The sequence below is a fragment of the Vombatus ursinus genome, unplaced genomic scaffold, assembly GCF_900497805.2.
Source record: "Vombatus ursinus unplaced genomic scaffold, bare-nosed wombat genome assembly UNPS02008996.1, whole genome shotgun sequence".
Taxonomy (NCBI): domain Eukaryota; kingdom Metazoa; phylum Chordata; class Mammalia; order Diprotodontia; family Vombatidae; genus Vombatus; species Vombatus ursinus.
In genome coordinates this window covers 6800232-6820566 of record NW_020948774.1, presented here as the reverse complement: position 1 = coordinate 6820566, position 20335 = coordinate 6800232, and the positions used below count along the sequence as shown (strand labels likewise).

At 44.3% G+C, this 20335-nt stretch overlaps 1 protein-coding gene across 5 annotated transcripts; it reads left to right on the top strand.

Moving 5' to 3' along the window:
* Nucleotides 1–40: 40 nt before the first annotated feature.
* TMC8 (transmembrane channel like 8) lies at nucleotides 41–19669 on the top strand. Of its 5 annotated transcripts, XM_027850222.1 has the most exons (17): nucleotides 41–114; nucleotides 4071–4280; nucleotides 5376–5524; nucleotides 6855–7004; nucleotides 8691–8773; nucleotides 9337–9473; nucleotides 9928–10075; nucleotides 10699–10869; nucleotides 11401–11540; nucleotides 12980–13106; nucleotides 13507–13604; nucleotides 14510–14693; nucleotides 15516–15646; nucleotides 15739–15897; nucleotides 16843–16921; nucleotides 17105–17293; nucleotides 18986–19090. In XM_027850222.1, exons 2-17 carry the CDS (start codon nucleotides 4120–4122, stop codon nucleotides 18998–19000), a joined length of 2121 nt encoding a protein of 706 aa, XP_027706023.1. In that variant the 5' UTR covers nucleotides 41–114; nucleotides 4071–4119; the 3' UTR covers nucleotides 19001–19090. The 5 variants fall into 5 exon arrangements, with proteins under 5 accessions (XP_027706023.1, XP_027706024.1, XP_027706025.1 ...); XM_027850223.1 differs by lacking the exon at nucleotides 17105–17293; XM_027850224.1 differs by lacking the exons at nucleotides 9337–9473; nucleotides 9928–10075.
* The last annotated feature ends 666 nt before the right edge of the window (nucleotides 19670–20335 follow it).

Below are 20335 nucleotides of genomic sequence, written 5' to 3'. Positions count from 1 at the left end.
ACTTTCCACCCTCACCTTCCCCCACCCCCAGCTTACTATCAGTTCAGTAGAGTAAAGTAGACATGCATCACAGAGAGAGAGGCATTGCATCAGGCAAGGAACGCAACAAACACTGTGAGTATGGGGACAAGGGACTCTGAAGGGAGTTATTAGAAGAGGGGCTGCTCAGGTTGTGCAGAAGGAACTGTGAGGTAGGCAGAAGGAAAGTTTAGGACCCCCAGCATGGTCAGATCAGAGCAAATCTACCTTTGATCTGGGGACAAAGAAACCCTCACCTAAGTCTCAAATACGCTTACTTCAGTTTAAGATGCTTTCTGTGGCATAACTGTGCAAAAAGAAAATATGCTTTCAGCTGGCAGAGGTAAAGAAAGGATCTGGACAGGGGAGGTCAGTAGTGCAGGAAGGTAACTTTCAGTTCACTCCATTTTCCTTACCCTTAGAAAGAGACTAATGTGGGAGAAGTCAGAGGGGTGGAAAGACAAGCAAAGGCGGGACCTGGGAAGTGTGGGCCTCTCTCAATAAAGGGGTTCCTGATATTTTGAGAACCCAAGACTCTACATCGTCTACAATGTTACCCAGGTCCCTTGTATCTGTGGCCTTTTTCTCAGGGTACCTAAGTTTCCACCCCTAAAAAGGAAAATTGCGTCATGGAAGTAGAAAGAAACTTGCCCTCATCCAAAGGGCAGACCCCAAATCCTGCTGCCCATGGGAATCCTGGGTTTCCTATTTATCTATTGCCTCCTGAATTTGATTAATATTACCTATTGTTGTCTGTATTAGAGTTCCAAAGCCCTTTCTCCTCAACTTAAAGTTGGTGACTTTCTTTAAAAAAAGTTTCTAAAAATAGAAAAAAAGAGAAAGTTTTACTGATACCTTTTGTATTTGCATCACAATCATTTCCTATCTCCTTCCTTATTGAAGCCTCTCTTAGTGACAGAGAAAATTTCCGTTTTGGAAACAGTCAGGTCTTTCAAACAGTTTAGGAATTAAGGCAAAAAATAATGAAATTGCATAGGTAATAGTTAAAACAAAGTATCCTAACTAATTTCTAACTAGTTAGTTAGTCTCTAGTTTATGTGATGCCAAGAGCAAAGACCTAAAGACTTGATCCTCAAGGGAGAACAATAAGAAACTATAGTTTCCCCTTGGATTCTACTTATGAATATTCACTTAGATAGAGGTCAGGATAGAGGATAAGAATTTAATATGGATCCTCATATTAAGAAGAACTGGTTTCAATTTGCCAATATGACTACAAATGCATGCATACGGTTCACGAAGGAAAGTTGGCACAGTTATAAAAATTCTAAACTGCACATATAGTGGAAGCAGGGGTAGAGAAGTACAGAGAAAGAAAAGACATTGAGGGATCACTGTAATGGCTGGGGTTCAAATGGCTGTCCTTTGGGAGAAGCAGGTCTGTTTTGTTATCTCTTCTCCATGACCTTCACTGGTGTTTCTGTTGTCAGTCAGGCAATAAGCATTTATGCACCTATCATGTGCCAGGCACAGCTCAAGAGTTGTTTCCTTTTAATGTCTTTCCATTTATGTTGTCAGAATTGATAGTATTCCCTGGATTCTGCTGATTTTATTCTGTGCCAATTCGAACACACCTTCCTACATTTCTTTGAATTCCTCATGTCATTTCTTACTGTACAATATATTTCATTGTATTAATATGTCATAGGTTTTTTCTAGCCATTTCCCACTTTTCCCCCTAGTTCTTTACTATATTAAAAGGGTTACTAGGAATATCATGTTATATATGGATGGGACGTCCATTACTGTACTTGAGTTCCTTGGGACGTATGCCCAATAGGGGGATTGACTGAAGGAATGAATGAAAGACAAAGCGTTTATTTATTTGTTTATTTATTGCTTTTTGGCTAGGCAATGGGGTTAAGTGACTTGCCCAGGGTCACACAGCTAGTAAGTGTCAAGTGTCTGAGGCCAGATTTGAACTCAGGTCCTCCTGACTCCAAGGCCAGAGCTCTATCTACTGTGCCACCTAGCTGCCCCTGACAAAGCATTTATTAAGCATTTATTGAGCATTGGGAATGATGAGGATGGGATCTAGACCCCAAAAAGGAAAAATCCTGGACTTTCCCACACGGTCAAATCTCTGGCGTTTGCCTGAGGCTATAATCCCATCAACTGGCCTTTCGTTGTGGTTAAACCCAATCTCCCCAGTTCTCTGTTACCCTTAACCTAACCTAGCCCTCCATTGTTTTACCTCCCTATGGCCCCCTGCCATTTCCCACCCTTAACCCTAGCTAGGCTCCATTCTCCCTTGGCCATGTGGTCCAGGTCCCTGGCATTCTATTACCTCATAGACTACTTGGCCACTCCTAGATCTCTCCCATAGTCTTTCTGTATATAAGGTACATCTTGTCTCCATTAAGATGCTCGGATTCTTATAATCTAGCCACTGTTTAGATTTTTACAATCTAGTCAATAGCTCAGATTCCTTAAGAGTCTGACCAATATGGCAGATCTTTAATAAACCTCGTATTTGGCTGAAGAAGGCGTGGGTCGAATTCTTTCAGGCAGGACTCGTGTGTCGTGATTTTGGGGCTCCAGCAACCCTAAACCTCTAGACTTCATCAGGAATACAAATAGGAACAGCAAGGTGGGATCTGCTCTCAAGGAGTTCACATTCTTTTTTTGCAAATTGAATTTCTTTCAATGAACAAAATGTTCTCTTTTTCCCTTCTTCTACCCCCTCCCCCATGAAAAAGAAAAAGAAATCACTTGTAGCAAGAATGCATAGTCAAGCAAATCAAATTCTCTCATTCACCGTGTCCAAAAAATATGTTTCAATCTGCACTGTGAGTTCCATTATTCTAGCATGTTTCATCATGAATCTTCTGGACCAGTGTTTGGTCAAAGATTTTAAGTCTTCCACAGTTGTTTACCTTTACGATGTTGCTGTTATTTAAATTGTTCTCTTTCTGCTCACTTCATTCTATATCAGTTCACACAAGTATTTCCAGATTTTTTTGAAACCATCCCCTTCGTCATTTCTTTCAGCACAATTGTATGCCGTTACATTTATAGATCATAATTAGTTCAGCCATTCCTAAGAGCATCCTCTTAGTTTCCTGTTCTTTGTCACTACAAAAAAAGCTGCTAGAAATATTTTTGTATGAATAAAAAGTAGCTCACATTCTAATGAGGAAGGCCACACACGGAAGGTTTCAGGTGTAAGACAGATAGTTCATTAGAATGTAGCAGCAAAGCAGATGTAATGCCTCTTTTTTCATCTTAGTTCTACTGGTCAAATAATATCCTATTCTGATGTTGAGCTAGTTAACAGTGCCAAAGACTCTCATGGAAGAACTTTGTTTTCTAGGTTTCTATAGCTGTAGCTGCTGAGGAAGGAGGGGTCAAAAAGCACCAATAGAAGCAGTCACCAGTTTGAATCTCCAAGGGGACAATGACATCTTGGGATACTGACTGCTGGGGCCAGGCAGAACCATGAGCAGTGGTCTGAGGAGCACTGCACTTTGGGGACTCTTAGGCTCACCTACTTGTTGGTGGAGGTTAGCAGCTGGTGTTTGAGTTGGCAAGGAATTGTTCAGTCAAAGGGTCACTTTTCTTGCATAATTTCACACTGATTTCCAGAATTATGGGACCACTTTAAAGCTTCACCAACAATGCAACAGTGTCAGTCTTCTGACATTAACTATTCTCATCTTTTTTTCATCTTTGCCAGTTTTCATGGAGTCAGGGTTGTTTTAATTTTAACTTCTCTTTACCATTAATGATTTGGAGAATATTTTCATGTGGTCACTTATAGTTTGTGAATCTTTTGAAAACTTCATATTTTTTTACTATTTATTTTGGGGGGAATGGATCTTGGTGTTAGGTATTTGTGTCCAGGTGACTTTTTTTTTTTAACTAGACCTATAATCTCATTGGTATAACCAATTTCATTGGTCCCTATGAGGAACTTCTGTCAATGTTTCTTGAATGATTCCCTGCCCTTAGACCCTTAGTTCTTCCAACCTGCTCTCTTCATGACAGTACCAAAACCCTGAAATTAATCCTATTCTCTATCTACTCCTCAGGTGAGTACTCAGAGCATATTCATCCTTTGGGGTCAAGGCTTCCACAGAGATGGCCTCTTTCCTCCTAAGGCAGAGGTCTACCCAATCAGACATAGAACCTCCTGAATCACTGGGTGAAGAACTCTGGGAGGAGGAGATGGAGAGAATATGCAGCACCAAGGTACCACTACAGGCGCTGCCCTATGCCATGATGGACAAACGGCTCATCAGGTGGGTTTTCTAGGGAACCTCCTGGCAGAAGCAGGGATAGTGCCCGAGAGGCTTTGCTATTCATTAGCATGCGTCTCCAGCATGGGTGGAAAGTGGAGGGGCTGTTCAGAAAGCTTAGATGAAGGAATCTGAGAAAAAAAAAAAGAATATGGTGCGGAGGGGTGGGGGATAGGTAAAGAAACAGAGAATAGAGGAACAAACTTGTGACACCGATCCTGAGATGACCAGCCGGCTCAATTCAATAAACATTTATGGCTAGGTCCTAATTAGTATGAATATTAAATCCCCTGCATAGATTTGAATTTGCACCATTCAAAGATATAATTGTATAAAATATGGCAATTGGTTCCAGCCCATTGGAAATATGTAGGACAAATTCAAACAAGGTAACCATTTTAGGGGTTTCATTATTGAAATGTATCAAGACCTTGCTGTATTAGGAACCTTCTGTGGGCAAGGCCCTGGAGACTCAGAGACAAAAACAAAGCTGTCACTTTGCTCAAGGAGCTTATGTTCTGCTGAGGGGATACAACAGAAAAGGATTGTGTGACAATGGAAAAATTATTAATTCTAAAGTCAGAGGAGCTGGGTTCAAATTCCACCACTTACTACTTTTGTGTCTTTGGGCAAGCCATTTTCTTCAAACTATTAAGTGAAGGTGTTTCAGTTTTAGCTCCATGATCTTATGTGTACCAGGAGAATTAAGGTGAGAGATTATAAATAAATGGAAATCAGGAAAAGTTTCATGAAGGAGTTGACCCCTGAGTAACTAACCTTGAAGGAAGAGAAAGCTTCTGAGAGGCAGAGATGAGGGGGGACTGCATTCTACAGATGGCAGATGGCTTATTCCAATGATGTGTGGAAGCAAGAAATAAAATGTCACATTCAGGGAACAAGTAGCTGATTTTTTGCTAAAAGATAACGTTTATCTAGAGGAATCATGCGGAATGTAATCATCCCTCTCTTGCCTCCTTCCAATGCCAAATAATTTCAGAACCCTCCTTTGTCTTGAAAGTGGGTAGAGAGCATAGGGAGGTGAGAGGCAAGAAGCTAGAACTTAGAGATGCCCCCTTCACCACCATCCCCTTCTCCCAGGCACCTCCGGGAGCCAGATGGGGTAAAGACCTCTTTCTGGGAACAGTGGAAGAAGAAATGGCAACGTGTCCATCAGCAGTTCCTGGATGTGAGCCACAGGCTTATGGGGACCTTTGGGCTCTGGAAGACTGACCTCTATGAGATTGGAGGTAGGATCCCCTTCCAAAAACAAAAGCCCTCCATAATACTTTTAATTGTCTTCCCCCCACCCCTGCCCATCACAGTCAGATAGGGTAGTCTCAATGTCCAATTCTGAACACGATGTGGCAACATCACATAGGTCCTATTGATCAAATTCCAGATTTATGGAGGCACAGTCTGACTCCTGCCAATCCACTCCTTCCAGTGGGTTCCCAAGACAGCTAACCCCCTTAGGCAAGAAAAACTCTGGGTGGCTATTCTGGATCCAGTGAGAGGAGCTGTGCTCCCAGCCCAATCTCATTTCAAATCCCCACCAATTAACCTGAGGGAAGCTGCCCATAGGAGCTATGGCCCAGGCCTGCTGCTGGGACTAAGGGAAGTAACCTTCAGGACTGACTTGATGCTCCAAAGACCTAAAACAAGTAGGTGAATTGCCACTACTCTCTCTGGCTTCCCTGTCTCCTCTTCTCCCTCCCCCCAACTTGAACTTATGCTTTGGGGCCCCCTCCCTTTTTGCCCTTTTGGGTGACCTTTCCTACTTATTTTAATCTTGTGTCACCCAGCATAAAAATAAGGGTGGCCATACTGTGATGCTGTCTGGGATTTATACACCCCTATCCCAATCAACAACAGCAATAACAACAAACATTTACTAAGTGCATTCTGTGTGTGGAGCTCAGTATTGGGCACTGGGAGTGGGAGAGATACAAAGTTTAGCTATAGGTGGTCTCTGTCATCATGAAGCTTAGATGCCTCTCAGGTGATAGTGTTGCATGTGGAGCTCAGTCCTTGGCCAGCTCTATGCCTTTGTACCCTCTCCCCCAACCCCCCAAATGCCCCTGCCATCCTCAGTCTAAGGAGTAACAGGTATGGGTCTTCAGGGACCCAGGGCTTCTCAAAGGGCTTTAGTCTAAAGGAGGCACAGGGGTTCAAATCCCACCTCTTCTGATACTCTCTTTCCCATATACACATGCTTTGTAGGGAGCAGTTATCTGAACAGCTCAATATGAAAAGCCCTACCCATTGCACTAGCTTCTACCCAAAGATGAGTTGGTAAATATTTAACAACCAGCTTGGGGGTGTGGGATATAATATTCGTATGACATACTTCTCAGTTTAATGTGAATTATTAACATTTTCTCCCTCACTTTCTGAAGTCTAGCCAGTCAACAAAACAATAAATCAATCCCTGATTTGTGTAGCATGATTTCAGAGGTGTCAATGCTCACACTGAAAATTTAACCATCAGCTCTCCAGAAGTAGAGCTGGCTCCTGCAAGTCCCTGGGCTCCTCACCCTATCTGTTCCAAACCATCTTCCCCACTCCTTTGCTCCACAGGGCTCTTTGGCACAGGGATCCGGTCCTATTTCACTTTCCTTCGTTTCCTGTTGGTCCTCAACCTGCTCGCCTTTCTGCTGACCTCCAGTTTGGTGCTGCTGCCTCTGGCCTGGCTCCATTCACCTGACCCAGGCCCTGCCCCCAACACCTGTGAGTAGCTGCTTCAGCTCCCCGGGTCCAGTTCCCAATCCCTGACCCCAGGTTCTATTTTCCCTGGCCTGGTCCACTCTGGAGTGTCCTGCTTTGGTAGGGAGCTAGGAGGGGAGGATATCGGCTTCCCCTCCACACATCCCCCTAGCTAAGATCAAATCACCCTAATACAGAAGTGCTTAACCTTTGAAGAAATAAATAAAATATCGGATTACTTGGATTACCAAGGAAAACAATATATTGAAATGTAATTATCAAAATATTTTTTAAAAAACAAACTAAAGAGACTCAGGTTAAGAACCCCTGCAGAGGGTATGAGGGCATTTATTCAAATACCCAGTGGTTAAGAAGCATTTGGAGGAGGGGAGGGGAGAAGGTCCCACCTTGTAGCTGATCTGTAGTGAGTAGCACCAAGGAAAATAACATCAACTGCCCACCATAAGAATGTTTGTCTAGTGACCCCAAGTTATGGGAATTGGTCTAGCCTTCTGAGGGATGATGGTTCTATCCTGCCCAGGTAATAATAAATAATAATAATAATGTATATTGTGCTCACTATGTGCCAGGTACTGCTCTAAGCACTTTATAATTATTTTCTCATTTCATCTTCACAAACTTACAAGTGCATGTGCTATTATTTATGTATAGGTGCTATTATTAATCCTCATTTTATAGATATGGAAACTGAGACAAACAAGTTAAGTGACTTGCCCAGGGTCATACAGCTAGTAAGTATCTGAGGCAAGATTTGAACATTTCACCCACTGTACCATCTCACTGACAGCTCCCACTAGTTTCAGAGGCCCCAGCAATCCAGATACAGCAGATCAGAACAGTCCTTGGAGGAGACCTCATTAGCACTTTGCTTTGCATCTTACCGTGTGTCCCCATATACCTGAGCAACTAGGCATGAGACTGAACAAATGATAACATCTCTTCAGCTCAAAGGGCAACATGATCTAATACAGAATTGTAGTTAGGACGCTCACATTCAAGCTCTGGCCCTGGTGTTAACTAGTTGTATAACTTTAGACAAATCATTTTACCTCTCTAGGCCTCGATTCCTCAATTCCTTCAACTATAAAACGAGGGGGTTGCTCTAAGGTCCTGCCTAGCCCAAGCATTTTTCAGTAATCTATGATAATCAGCTTTTCCTGCTCAACTTTCTTCTACTTCCTTTGAGCTAAGAGAGATGTGAACTGGTGAGATGATATTAGAAAAGTGGGGAGGTGAGGATGCTGTGTGACCTTGGGAAAATTTTTAAAAGCTTCTGCCATTCTACTCAGAGCCCAAACTAGCAGTTTTTTTGTCCAGGGCAAACAGCACAAAATGTATCCTTAAATCAACTTATTATGACAAATTCAGTTGTATGGAGAGGGTTTGGGATAAATAGTTTGGACACTTCATGGCACAGACTTCATGAGGCCTCTGAGGAGAGGGGAACAAAGTAGAGCCAGGCTAAGGAGAAGCTTATCTGAGGGGTAGCTAGATTTGGGGAAGGAAGAGCCACACTCTAGTAACTTCCTTTTTTAACTACCTAGATGCTAACCTCAGTTGTTTCTACATTGCTAAAGGACTGTTAAGTATTGTCATCACTCCCTAAATTACGTCATCCTGGAGCAAAGCCCTGATTGCTCTACCCTAGTTATGCACCACTTTCTACCTAACCTGCCCCTCTTTCTCCAGCATACCATTGCCCTACCAGCCGTGAGCCCCAGCCTGATCTGAGCCAAATACATTTGCACTTGTGGGATGTCTTCACTGGCAGGGTGAGTGTGACTTTGTCTGAACAAAGGAGTGCAGAGAAAGTGGGAGAAGGGAAATCTAGGTGAAAACAGCTTTAGGCTAACAAATTGAGCCCCCAAATCTTTTGGGGATATTGGGTGAGGGTGGCCAAAAAAGCATAGACATATTTCTAGGCAGGGCCAATTTGTCCAGAGGCTCAGGCCGGAATGTTCTCATCTTTCTTAACACTCAACAAAAGATCAGGCTACTCCATGGGCCCCTGTACATGTATCTTCTTATCTTCTAAGAAAAATCACACCCTGCTGGGGCAGCTAGTAGCGCAGTAGATAGAGCACTGGCCCTGGAGTCAGGAAGACCTGAGTTCGAATCCAGCCTCGGACACTTGACACTTACTAGCTGTGTGACCCTGGGCAAGTCACTTAACCCCATTGCCTAGCCAAAAAAAAAAAGCAAACAAAAATGAAAATCACACTCTGCCCAAAGTCTGACTGGGAGAGGGAGATCATGATTAGGCTAAGGGATAAGGAGGAAAAACCTCTTGGTCTCTGAGATCAGGTCTGTCCTTCCTTGTACACCCTTTCCCCAGGCTCTCAGCAACACCTACCTCTTTTATGGTTCATATCGAATGGGGCCAGAGAGTGATTCCCAGTACAGTGTTCGCCTGGCCTACCTCCTCAGTCCACTAACCTGCCTGCTCCTCTGCTTCTGTGAGATTGTACGACGGTGAGATTAGAACTCATGTTCCCTATCCACTTCTCCATCCTCCCACTCCAGATATAGGTTCCTTCTCTTCTCGAAAAGCTAGCTCCATGTAGCCATTAATCTTTTAGACCAAATTCATTTGTGCCTGTTGGCATCTTTTCCAGGCTGCTCAGTGACCAAAGGGATGTTATGGACCTCCAGCTACAAACCCCCTGAATGCAAGGGCCCTGTCTCCTCCTCTGTATGCCTCCCCATCTCTCTCTGTTCAGTGGTCAGGGAAGGGCTGTGACCAGGAGTCTCTTAGTCTCTGGGGCTGACAGACTGACTGCCTGGAGGTCTACAGAAGAGAAGACAAAGTCCTGGGGCAATAGGGCTTGAGAGGATCTGGAGCACTGTTCTGCCTCCTTTCTTCCCCCAGCTCCCAAGACACATGCACATGCACATGCATGCATACATACATACCTCTTCTATCTAGCATGGTGAAGGGGCTGATCCAAAAGCAACTGCTGAGCAAGGATTACAGGCCCCGACTCAGCAGCAAGGTGTTTGTTTCCTGGGATTTCTGCATCCAAAGCCGGGAAGCTGCCATCATCAAGCAACACAGCATCAGCAACGAATTCAAGGTGCCACGTCTGGGGTCCCTGGCTTTGACAGGATGGAGAGGGCAGTGCTTATGAGGGAAGCGGTGGAGAGGGCTAATCCACCCAAATACTTCAGCCTGGGTATACATGAAATGAAGGTTCTTGATGAAGGCCGAGCATTCCAGAGCTAGAGGCCACACGCAACAGGGAGGTTTTGATTTCTTAGAATATGATTAGTGATTTTTGCATCTGCGCAAAAGACATAAAATATTCTCAAGGTAAGCAGCAGGAAATGTGCCTTCAATTCATTTAGGGAGAGTAGTGGTGGTGAAGAACCTGCAACAATGAGAGGCTTTGCATGGTGTGCAGAGCTGGGTATTAGTACTAGGATTATACATATTAGTATTATACAGCAAGGAGATGCTGCATCTGCCCACGTCCCCACCAGGATCTTACTCCTATTCCTCACTTGTAGTTATCTCTAACATATCTCTATACCAGCCCTAAACATGATTCTTTTCTGTTCCTGTTCATCCCCTCAATTATTTCTGACCATGGGCGTATATGAGATACAATACAATCCTTTTGTTTGCTCTGCAGCGGTCCCCATCCTTGCCCAACCCTAACCCCCCGCCCACTTTTATCATCTTATGTCCCCATTTCAGATTGAGCTCCAAGAGGAGCAGCGCTTCCTGCAGATGCAGCAGCAAACGAGAAAGCAAAGGGCCCGACAGCTTCTTTCTTATGTGGGAATCAACATGTTCATCGGACTCTTGGTGGTTGGGGGTATCAGTGCCATCTACTGGGCCACCAAGTTCTCTCAGAACTACAAAGATGTGAGTAATGGTCTTCTCCTTCTTCATGAGGGTCCATTGTTAAGCCCACTCCTCTTCTGGAAACCAGCCTCCATTGAGGATGACCAGAATATTACATGATAATATAATTATGGGGGATTCCCGCTTTAATCCCTGTAATACTTCATCGTGGCATGGATTCAAACCAGGATTCTTGAAAGCTATGCCGTGAAAGCTCATGCTGTGAAAGGTCCTCCCAAACTGGCAGAGTCTGTATCAGTTGTCAAAAGACTAGCTAGGTTTGGATAGAATCATTACCAGAGTGCCGACTTTTTTTTTGGAGGGGGGCGGGAGACCACAGCAATTCCTTGAAGACCTTCTACTGAGGTATGGAAGCGATTGCAATTTGAATTAGTGAAAGGTGTAGCCACGCAATGAATTTTTATAATATGGAAGTATGAGGCATCCCCTCCCTTCCTCCTTTGTCTGCCTTCTGTGGGTCCTCTCATCCTACAGGGCATCTTGCTTCCCAAGTTATCCTATCTTAAACTCCTCATCCCTTTCTTCTCCTAGGAGTCCCTCTCTTTGCTGCTTCAGTACCTGTCCCCTGGAGTCATTTCCCTTGTCAACACTCTGGGGCCTCTGTTGTTTGGATTCCTGGTCCAAATGGAGAATTATCCCCCCAACACCGAGATCAATCTCACCCTTTTCTGGTCAGTACTACTTTGGTAAGGAAGGATAAGACCCCTGAGCTTGAGTTTGAAATGTTGGTGTCCAACAGGTCTATCTTTAGGCCAAAGCCAGAGAGACCTCCAAAAAGAGGCTCCCTGAATTCATGCCTGCTCTCACCCAAGGATCTAAAGAAAGGATCTCCTTTTTAGACTGTAACCTTAGCACCTCAGTTCTCTCACTTCTTTCAGTTGCATTCCTCAGTGGTAATCATCGCCATGTTATGCTCAACCACCTATTTATTGTAACAGGAAACTACTTGATCATAGGAATCTGAGGGTACAAACATAACACATAGAAGAAAATTTTAGTTATGTGGTAGAATTAGAGAACAAACGGATCTGGCTTAAAGTAGAAATTGTACTCAGGATTTTCTTGAGTTCTAAATTGTTTCTGTCCAATTTTCCAAGCTTGGCCCTGCCCAACCTGTCTTTCTCTACCTGCCTCTCTGATAAATTTGTCTCATGCTCAAACTTTTGTATTCAACACAAGCAAGAGCCGTCCTCTCTCAGCTCTACTGGATGCTGAGGAAACAAGGTCCTTTCCTTTGGGGTTTTCTAGGAAGTTGAACAAGTCCTAACCAACTCATATTTTTAGGCATATTGCTTAACATGCCCCAGCTCTCCTCAGTCTGTCTGACTAATGTATACTTTATCTCCTTGTTCATACATCTTCCCAGGACTATCTTGTCTGGTCCCTTACCACATGTTAACAATTAAGAGTATATGTATTAGTATCTGACATATGGAAAAGGACTTTATCTCTGCCATAATACCAGCATGACTGGGGAGAGGGCTATTCATCACAGCTTCTCATTTCTTGGAAATAATCCTTGAGAGTCTGGCTTCATAAATAACAGCTGCTTTATTCTCCCACCAAACACCCCAGGGTGCCATGGTCAGAGACTCATGAGTATGACCCAATGTGGCATTTCTTACAATTTTGTATGTTCATATCCATGTGATCTGTTGATCTGAATCCCTCCTATGAGGCCCAGACCCTGAGACTTTCTTTCCTTGAGATCCTCCAGAGGACAGGTAGGTGGCGCAGTGGAGCCTTGGAGTTAGGAGGACCTGAGTTCAAGTTTGACCTCAGACACTTGATACTAGCTGTGTGACCCTGGGCAAGTCACTTAACACTGATTGCTTAAGTAAAAATTTAAAAATTAAAAAAAAAAACCAGATCCTCCAGGAAAATAGTATCTCAGAGGTGGGTCTAGGAACCAACTCTTTCCAAAGTCAGAGGGTCACTAAAAGTTGAGAAGGGTGGTCTCATTCTCAGACGTGGTAGGCCTCTGAAGGACCACCCTGACTTCACCTAGATCCCTAGATCTGTGCTCACTCACTCTTAATGACCTGGACATTCAGTGGGTACCCACAGGCTAGATTTCCTCCTCTTCACACTATGACTTGCATTTCCACAGGTGCGTGGTTCTGAAGCTGTCTAGCTTGGGCATGTTCCTTTTTTCACTGAGACAGCAAGCAGTGCTATGTACTGGCAGAAGTGACCATTCCAGCTGTGAGCCCCATGATTATAATCAATGTGACCAGGTGACAAGCACCTCCGGCTGAGGTGGAGGGGAAACTGGGGTGCTGCTGCCTTTCCCTCAGAAGCCAGGGAAGTTAGGCATCACCACTGGTCAGTGACCGGACTCAGGTCCAGCCTTTATGCTCCCCTCAGTTCTTAGACCTTTTCTTTTGACTCCCCCGGCCTCCTTTAGAGATTTTGTATTTTGGCATGACACCTGAGGCTCAGATCTCCCCTCCTTTTTCCATCACTGACCAGACCAATCAGATCCTTGACGTCAGGGTTGGGAATGTAACATCAGACTACAAGTGAGTGTAGCGCTCCTTGGGTGCCCCTTTTCTAGAGGGTGGAAGGGGGATAGGCAAGATAACAGTGTAGAAAAGGGGGTGGGTCACTGGGGTCCTCTCTGTTTTCTACTTCTAGTGCTGGGAGAACTCAGTGGGTCAGGAGTTATACAAGTTGAGCATATTTGACTTCTTCCTCATGCTGGCCTTTGCCTTCTTGATCACCCTGCCAAGGAGGTAAGAAACCTCATCTCCTTATCCTACCCTGTCATCATTGCTCTGGGAGACAAGGAAAAAGAGGCTCAGGAAAATGTGTCAGGGGCTAGAGAGAGTGATGGGAATAGAGTGTGTATGTGTGATTACTCAGTATTTACCTGTATAAATATGGGTAGGTATAAATCCACATTTATATGAGTATATATATGCATCACAAATCTGATTCAAAATGTATATATATCTATGATTAGTGTATGTAGGGAGAGATGGAGGGAGGGAAAGAGAGAGAAGGATGGAGTGACAAAGGAAAAGAGGGAAAGAGAAAGGGAGAGAAAAAGGAAGGGGAGAGGAATGAAAGAAGGGGGAGAGAGAGAAGAAGAAAAGAAGGGAGAGGGAGAACAGAGGAAGAGTAGAAGAGAAAGAGGGAAGCAGAGGAAGGAAAAGAGGGAGGGAAGAGGAGAGGAAGGAGGGAGCAGCTAGGTAGTGCAGTGGATAGAGCTCCGGCCTTGGAGTCAGAAGGACCTGAGTTCAAATCCAGCCTCAGATACTTGACACTTACCGGTTGTATGACCCTGGGCAAGTCACTTAACCCTGATTGCCTCACTAAAAAAAAAAAAAAAAAAAGGAGGAAGGAGAGAAGGAAGGAGGGAAACAGAGACGGACAGAGCCAAAGAGGGAATGTATGTGCAAAATCATGAGAAAAATATGATGGTATATGGGCTGCCCACAGGAAACTCTGTGCTGTCTGTAGATGCCTTTTTGACCTTGGACAAGTGCTTCGTCCCATTGGGCCTTAGTCCTCTCCTTTCAGCTTTGACGTGCTGCAGTTCCACAATTTTAAGTAAGAGATGAGCATCTCTTACTTCTTTGCATGTGTGATGCCTAGGGGGTACTCAGTGGTACCCTTGTTCCCCACCTCACTTCAGGCTGCTGGTAGATCATCTTTCAGGCCAGTTCTGGGTCTGGCTGGGCAGAGAAGAATTTCTGGTACCCAAAAATGTGCTGGACATTGTAGCTGGACAGACGATCACCTGGATGGGACTTTTCTACTGCCCCCTACTGCCTCTGCTCAGCAGCATCTTCATCTTCTTCACCTTTTATGTCAAGAAGGTAAGAAGCCATTAGTGAAAAGGGAATAAGCATTTATACAGTACCAACTAGGTTCCAGTGTAAAGTGCTAAGCATTGTATAAATATTATCTCTTTTGATTCTCCTGCAAGGTGGGTTGTTATCTCCATTTTACAGTTGAAGAAACTAGGCAAACAGATTAAGTTATTTGCCCAGGGTAACACAGCTAGTATTTGAGACATGATTAGAATTCAGTGTCTTCCCGACTCCAGGCCCAGAGCTCTATCCACTGTGCTACCTAGCTGGGGAAAGGAAAGGAAAGTAGAGAAACATATAAAGATCAAGTAAATTTGAGGCAGGAGCTCTGAGGAGATATATGACTAGGTAGCTATCCTTAAGGCCAGGGGGAAATAAGAACTTAAACTAGAAATTTTTTTCCTGGACTAAATTAAATTGAGAAATAAGTGTTCATATGGCAGAAAGAACAGTGTACTCTGTTGTAGTTGTACTGTCTCCCAGAGAGTACTGCTCAAGCTCAGACCCTAGGAGGTAACAGGACAGGAAAAAGGAAGTAGGAGGAGGGCCCTTCCAAGACAACAGTGGAGACGAAGTACAACTTCCCCATATTGGTTCCCTGGAGCAAAGCCCCAGTTGCTCAACCCTAGTTATGGCTCTGGAAGAGATGGTTAGCCAAGAATCTTCCCCTTAGCAGAAGAGAGAAGCCAGCTTTACAGGCTGTGGTGCTTTAGCAAATGTGAAGACATTGGGCAGGGAAGTCACAGTAAACATTGGGTTATGAACATTCTGACTTTTAAATCTGGGAGAGGCATCCTGCATAATCTCTCCTCTCTCACCTCCCAACAGTACACTCTCCTCAGGAACTGCAAGCCCCCCCGTCGCCTCTTCCAAGCCTCCAGCGCCACCTTCTTCTTCCAGCTGGTCCTCCTGCTGGGCCTCCTCGTGGCCTCTGTGCCTCTGCTCTATGTCATCAGCAGGTAAGAAGTCTCAGGGGTAGGAATATCCCTTATGGGGGCATCTGTCTTGCTCCAGCCTCCTTGATCTTCTTTCTCTACCCTTTCCCCTGCAGCATTCCCTCCTCTGTAAACTGCGGTCTCTTCTCCAACTACTCAGTACCCTGGCAGGTGGTTCCAGAGGCAGTGGCCTTGCGACTCTCACCATCAGCCCAGAAAGTCTTTCACTACCTTGGTTCCAATGCCTTCTGGTACCCCGTCCTCATCTTACTTAGGTACTACCCCTGGATCAAAGGTGGGGAGGGGTGCAGGAGCCAAAGGACAGCAAGCAAATGCACCTGGAAACTAGTACATCCATGACAGCTAGAATTGATTTATCTAAATATTCTATTTTCTCTAGTGCCTAGCACTGTTCTCTGTACATGTAGGTGCTTGGTACATGGGCTTTAAATGAATGAATGAGTAAAATCAGCCTAATATGTGTGAAGATAGGAAACACAGAGACTGGAAAAGAGTCTGAGGATTTTCCTCCTTCTTTTCATGAAGATCACTGGCTCTGTGAGCTGCCAATCAAGCTAACTAGTGACAGTTTTCATTATTTATTCTTACCATGCTGGCTACCCTGATGTTGATTTACATATGCACCACCTGGAGACCAGAGATGAGAGAACACTAGAAACTTCCTCTTCCTTCCCTTTTCTTCTGTGGGCCTCAGTTTAGCCATCCGTAAAATGAGGAATAGTCTCTAAAGTAACCTTCTAGGTCTAAATCTATGATCCTATAATCATTAAAAAAAAAAAAAGTCATGCAAAATGTTCTTTGCTGTAGAAATAAGTCCAAATCTTAAAATTGTGGCTTAGTGCCACTCAATACTTTGTAAATAATTGGGAAGAGATGAGAAGGGTGAGGCTTACCTATATTTTGTAGACTGTTGCTCCCAAATGCCCCTTTGGGTTGATTTTGACCCTGCTGAAGAGAGAAGTCAGGGACCATTGAGAGAAAGGAAAGAGTGGTCCATTATCCTGACTATAAAGTATGTTTATATGATACAAATCAGCACCTGGAGATTTAGAATGACTTCAGATGGGGGCTGGGGGCGGAGTGTGCTGCGGCAGGGAGGTAGTGGGCTGAGGTGAAAGCAGCCAAGGGAAGGGAAGCTTCGTCTAGGACTGAATGAAGCCTAAGATTTGTTACTCTCGGTTTCCCCCATTTCCTCAAAGCCTTACACTGACTGTGTGCCTCTCCCAATCCGGGGCCAACAAAAGGGCCATCAAGGGTCTTAGGAGACAGCTACTATGGGTGAGTGCAGTGGAAGGCGGGCACGGGAGGGAGGGGTTCTGAGGCAGGGGATGAGCTAGGGTTGGGACCATGGACAGGGGGTGGATCTTAGTCTGGAGTCATGGCCTGAGTTGGAAATTAAGCAGGACTTCATTCCTTAATTACCATTTCATCTGAATGCCCATTCCTTGCCTCTCCTTTTAGCAAGTACGGGAAAAATGGCACCTGGTGGAGGACCTGTCACGACTTCTGCAAGAGTCAGGAGGGTCTGATTCTCTGGGGCCTGAATCCCCTAGTTCCCCCTCTTCCCGTTCCAGATCCTTCTGTCCTGGATTCCCTTGTCCTGGATCTCCCAGGCCCAGATCATTCATGGCAGGATCCACTCATTCTCAGGTCACTAGTTCCTTCTCCTTTCTTTGATATCCTGCCCTTGAGTTCTGGTCCCCTAGTCTCTCCACATCCACATTTCTCTTTCTTAGCACTCCAGAACTCTAGTCCCCAGGGAGACTAAGGTGAAGAGGCCTCAGTTGTGACCTTTATACCCCCAAAGTAGGATGCTCTAGGTCTAGCCCAAGAGGAACTTCTCTGGGTGATCAAAGTTCCTAATCTCCCCTCCTAATCATAGCACTTTTTTTTTTTCATTGCATTGTTTTTTTGAAATCACCTACCTTTTTTCTCATGTTCTTTGGTCACCCAATTGACCTCACCTAATGGAGTCTTCCTCTCTGGGCCAGAGACAGGACCTGGAAGCATATACTGTATATGCATACATTTCCGTACATATGTACGAATCAATGACAAGCAATTTGTTAAGTAAGCTCTTACTATATACTATATTCTGTGCTCTGGGGATACAGTCCCTGTACTCAAGGACCTTACATTCTAAGGGAAGGGAGATATAACACATGAAGGGGAGCTAGAAAGGAGAGGGGCAACTATACATGTCTTGCAAATGTCTAAGAAATAAGATGGACACCTGGTTCTGGGCAAGAGCTCATCTATCAGAGACCATGATAGTTCCAGGGTAAAGGGTCAAAGACACATAGACTAAGTGGACCAAAGAAGACCTAAACTGGGATTCCCACTTTTGCCACTGATTTTGAACAAGTTATTTAACTCTCAGAAGTGTTTCCTGATCTATAAAATGAGAGGTAGTAATATTTTCCTTCCACCTCAGCAGGATAATTTTGAGGATTAAATGAGATTTTCTACACACATAAGCATAAAGGCCTTCATAAATGCCAACTGTTGTTCTTATTATCCATGAGTCAGAGAAGTCTAGGAAGTTTAGGTAGAATTGGAGGGCCCCAAGTGAGCTAGATAACTGGTCTTCAGCAGACCTGAGCCCCTCTTTAGATGGAGTACTGAACTTACAAGTTTCTCCAGAAAAGCTGTGCCCAGAAATCTTCCAGTCTCTGTCCCCATCCCCACTTAAGTCAGTCACAAGTCCACTGCCCCAGAGCTCCAGACTTCTGTAATGGCCACCCTGGCTACCACTTTTGCATTATCTTTCTCCTGGATATCCTTGTGACTGAGAAAGACAAGGAAGATGACTAGAGTTCTTTGGCTCAGCCTAAATCCCAGACCTCCTGAATCTTCTATGAGATAGCCCTGGGCTAACATACTTGGGTGACTAATGCAACACGTTTTAGGTTCTTTCATTAGTCAAGTCAACCACACCTAGCTGATACACCCAGGCGACTATCACACCCTGCTGCACACTCACTCCCCCTCTCCTTTTCCTGCCCTGTCTTTATTCCAGATTGGGTTAGGGTAATTGAATTCCTTTCAGTCCTTGTCATGTTCCTAAAAGCTAGTATATGGCCAGGGTAATTGCCCTGAAGTTTTAAGCTTTGAAGCATTTAGTATCACTGGAAGGGAAAGGATGACCTTTGTCCTATATTCCTGCTGCCTAGGCAAAATCCCAGTTCCTTGATGTGTCTAAAATGGTGGAGAAGTGGTATTATAAGTAAAATATTTACCTAACAGAGACCTTTCTAGGAAATTACTTTGTGAATCTTAAAGCTGTAAGTTGTTAATCTGTGACCTGCACGTCATCCTGTTGTCTGAATTATCTTCCTCTAGGACCCTGGTAAATAAAGATTTGAGGAGAAAAAGACCAACAAAGTGGTTTCTGATGATTATCTTTCCCCTCATAAGGAAGTTTATGGCATGCTCACTCCATTTGGAGAAGAAGCCACTTGATGGGATGGAGTAATAGGAGACCTATTCACTGCTATGCAGAACTAGCTATCTCTTCTTCCACTACCTTTGAAAAGAGGACTTGCTGATAACAACGCAAGCAACAGGGCATGGGACTTGAATAACAGGCGACTGAGGCTGCTCGAGACTCCTGCTGTGGAAGAAGTAGAGCCTGGAGCAGAGATGGAGACTAAAAGATGCTGAGTCCCAAGACTGGCTGTTGTGATTTCCACTGGGCTGGTGAGCTAACTGGAGAGGGCAGGTCAGTTTCCTTTCACTGTTATTCCCTGCTTTCTACTCTCTATAATCCACAGATAGGATCACACACACACACACACACACACACACACACACACACACACACACACCTTGCCTTCCCATATTCCTTTCTATCATCTGTGGTTATGAACAATTAAGGACTTTTTCCTGCCACCTCCAAAGAACTAGGAGGGCAAGTGGGGAGAGGTTGATGAGATAGCTTCATGTGGAACATGTGAATCATTTACTTTGTCTTTTTTGTTGTTGTTGTTGTTATATTCAATAAACTTTGTGATCATGGTGTGTTAAGTATCTGACTTTCTATGGACATGGGGGAGTGGTGTCCAAAGACAGTTGAGTTGAAGGAGCAGCTCGAAAGCCATCCAGACATGGGGTGAGGACAGAGGCTTTAAAGAGTCCAGACATGGGGTAAGGACTCTAGAAAATAGATTTTATATTTAAATATTTTGAGAAATATTTCATTTAATTCCTTAGTTTAATTCCATACCTACCCAGCATAGCAGCTTGATGCCCCATAAGCTCTGCAGTATAGGAACAGCCTGCCCATTTGCAGGCTGAGTACCCTCTAGTGGCCACTGGATACCGAAAATCTTTTAGGCACGCAAATGACAGACGATCCCAGGCAACTGTGTTGCTGGCTTGAGTAAATCAATAATCAATAAACATTTATTTAGCACCTACAATGGCCAGGCACTGTGCTAAGTGCTGAGGATTCAAAAAGGGACAAAAAAAACAGTCTCTGCCCTCAAGGAGCTTATAATCTAATGAAATACAACCAGACAGGCACCTATAGTGACTCACTAGATAATGAATATGGTGACGTGACGTGTTGCCTTTTTTAGGTTTAAAGGAAAGCATCATATGAGCCTATTTAGACTGTTTACAGTCACATGAATTATTACCATTACACATGTGCATTCTTGAGCCAAGAGCAAGACTGTATTCACCCAGAAT

Coding starts and splice junctions, on each gene's coding strand:
- TMC8 (XM_027850222.1), top strand. CDS start 4,120: ATGGCCTCTTTCCTCCTAAGGCAGAGGTCTACCCAATCAGACATAGAA. Junction 5,525..6,854: donor TGACCTCTATGAGATTGGAG/GTAGGATCCCCT, acceptor TTTGCTCCACAG/GGCTCTTTGGCACAGGGATC. Junction 8,774..9,336: donor GGGATGTCTTCACTGGCAGG/GTGAGTGTGACT, acceptor CCCTTTCCCCAG/GCTCTCAGCAACACCTACCT.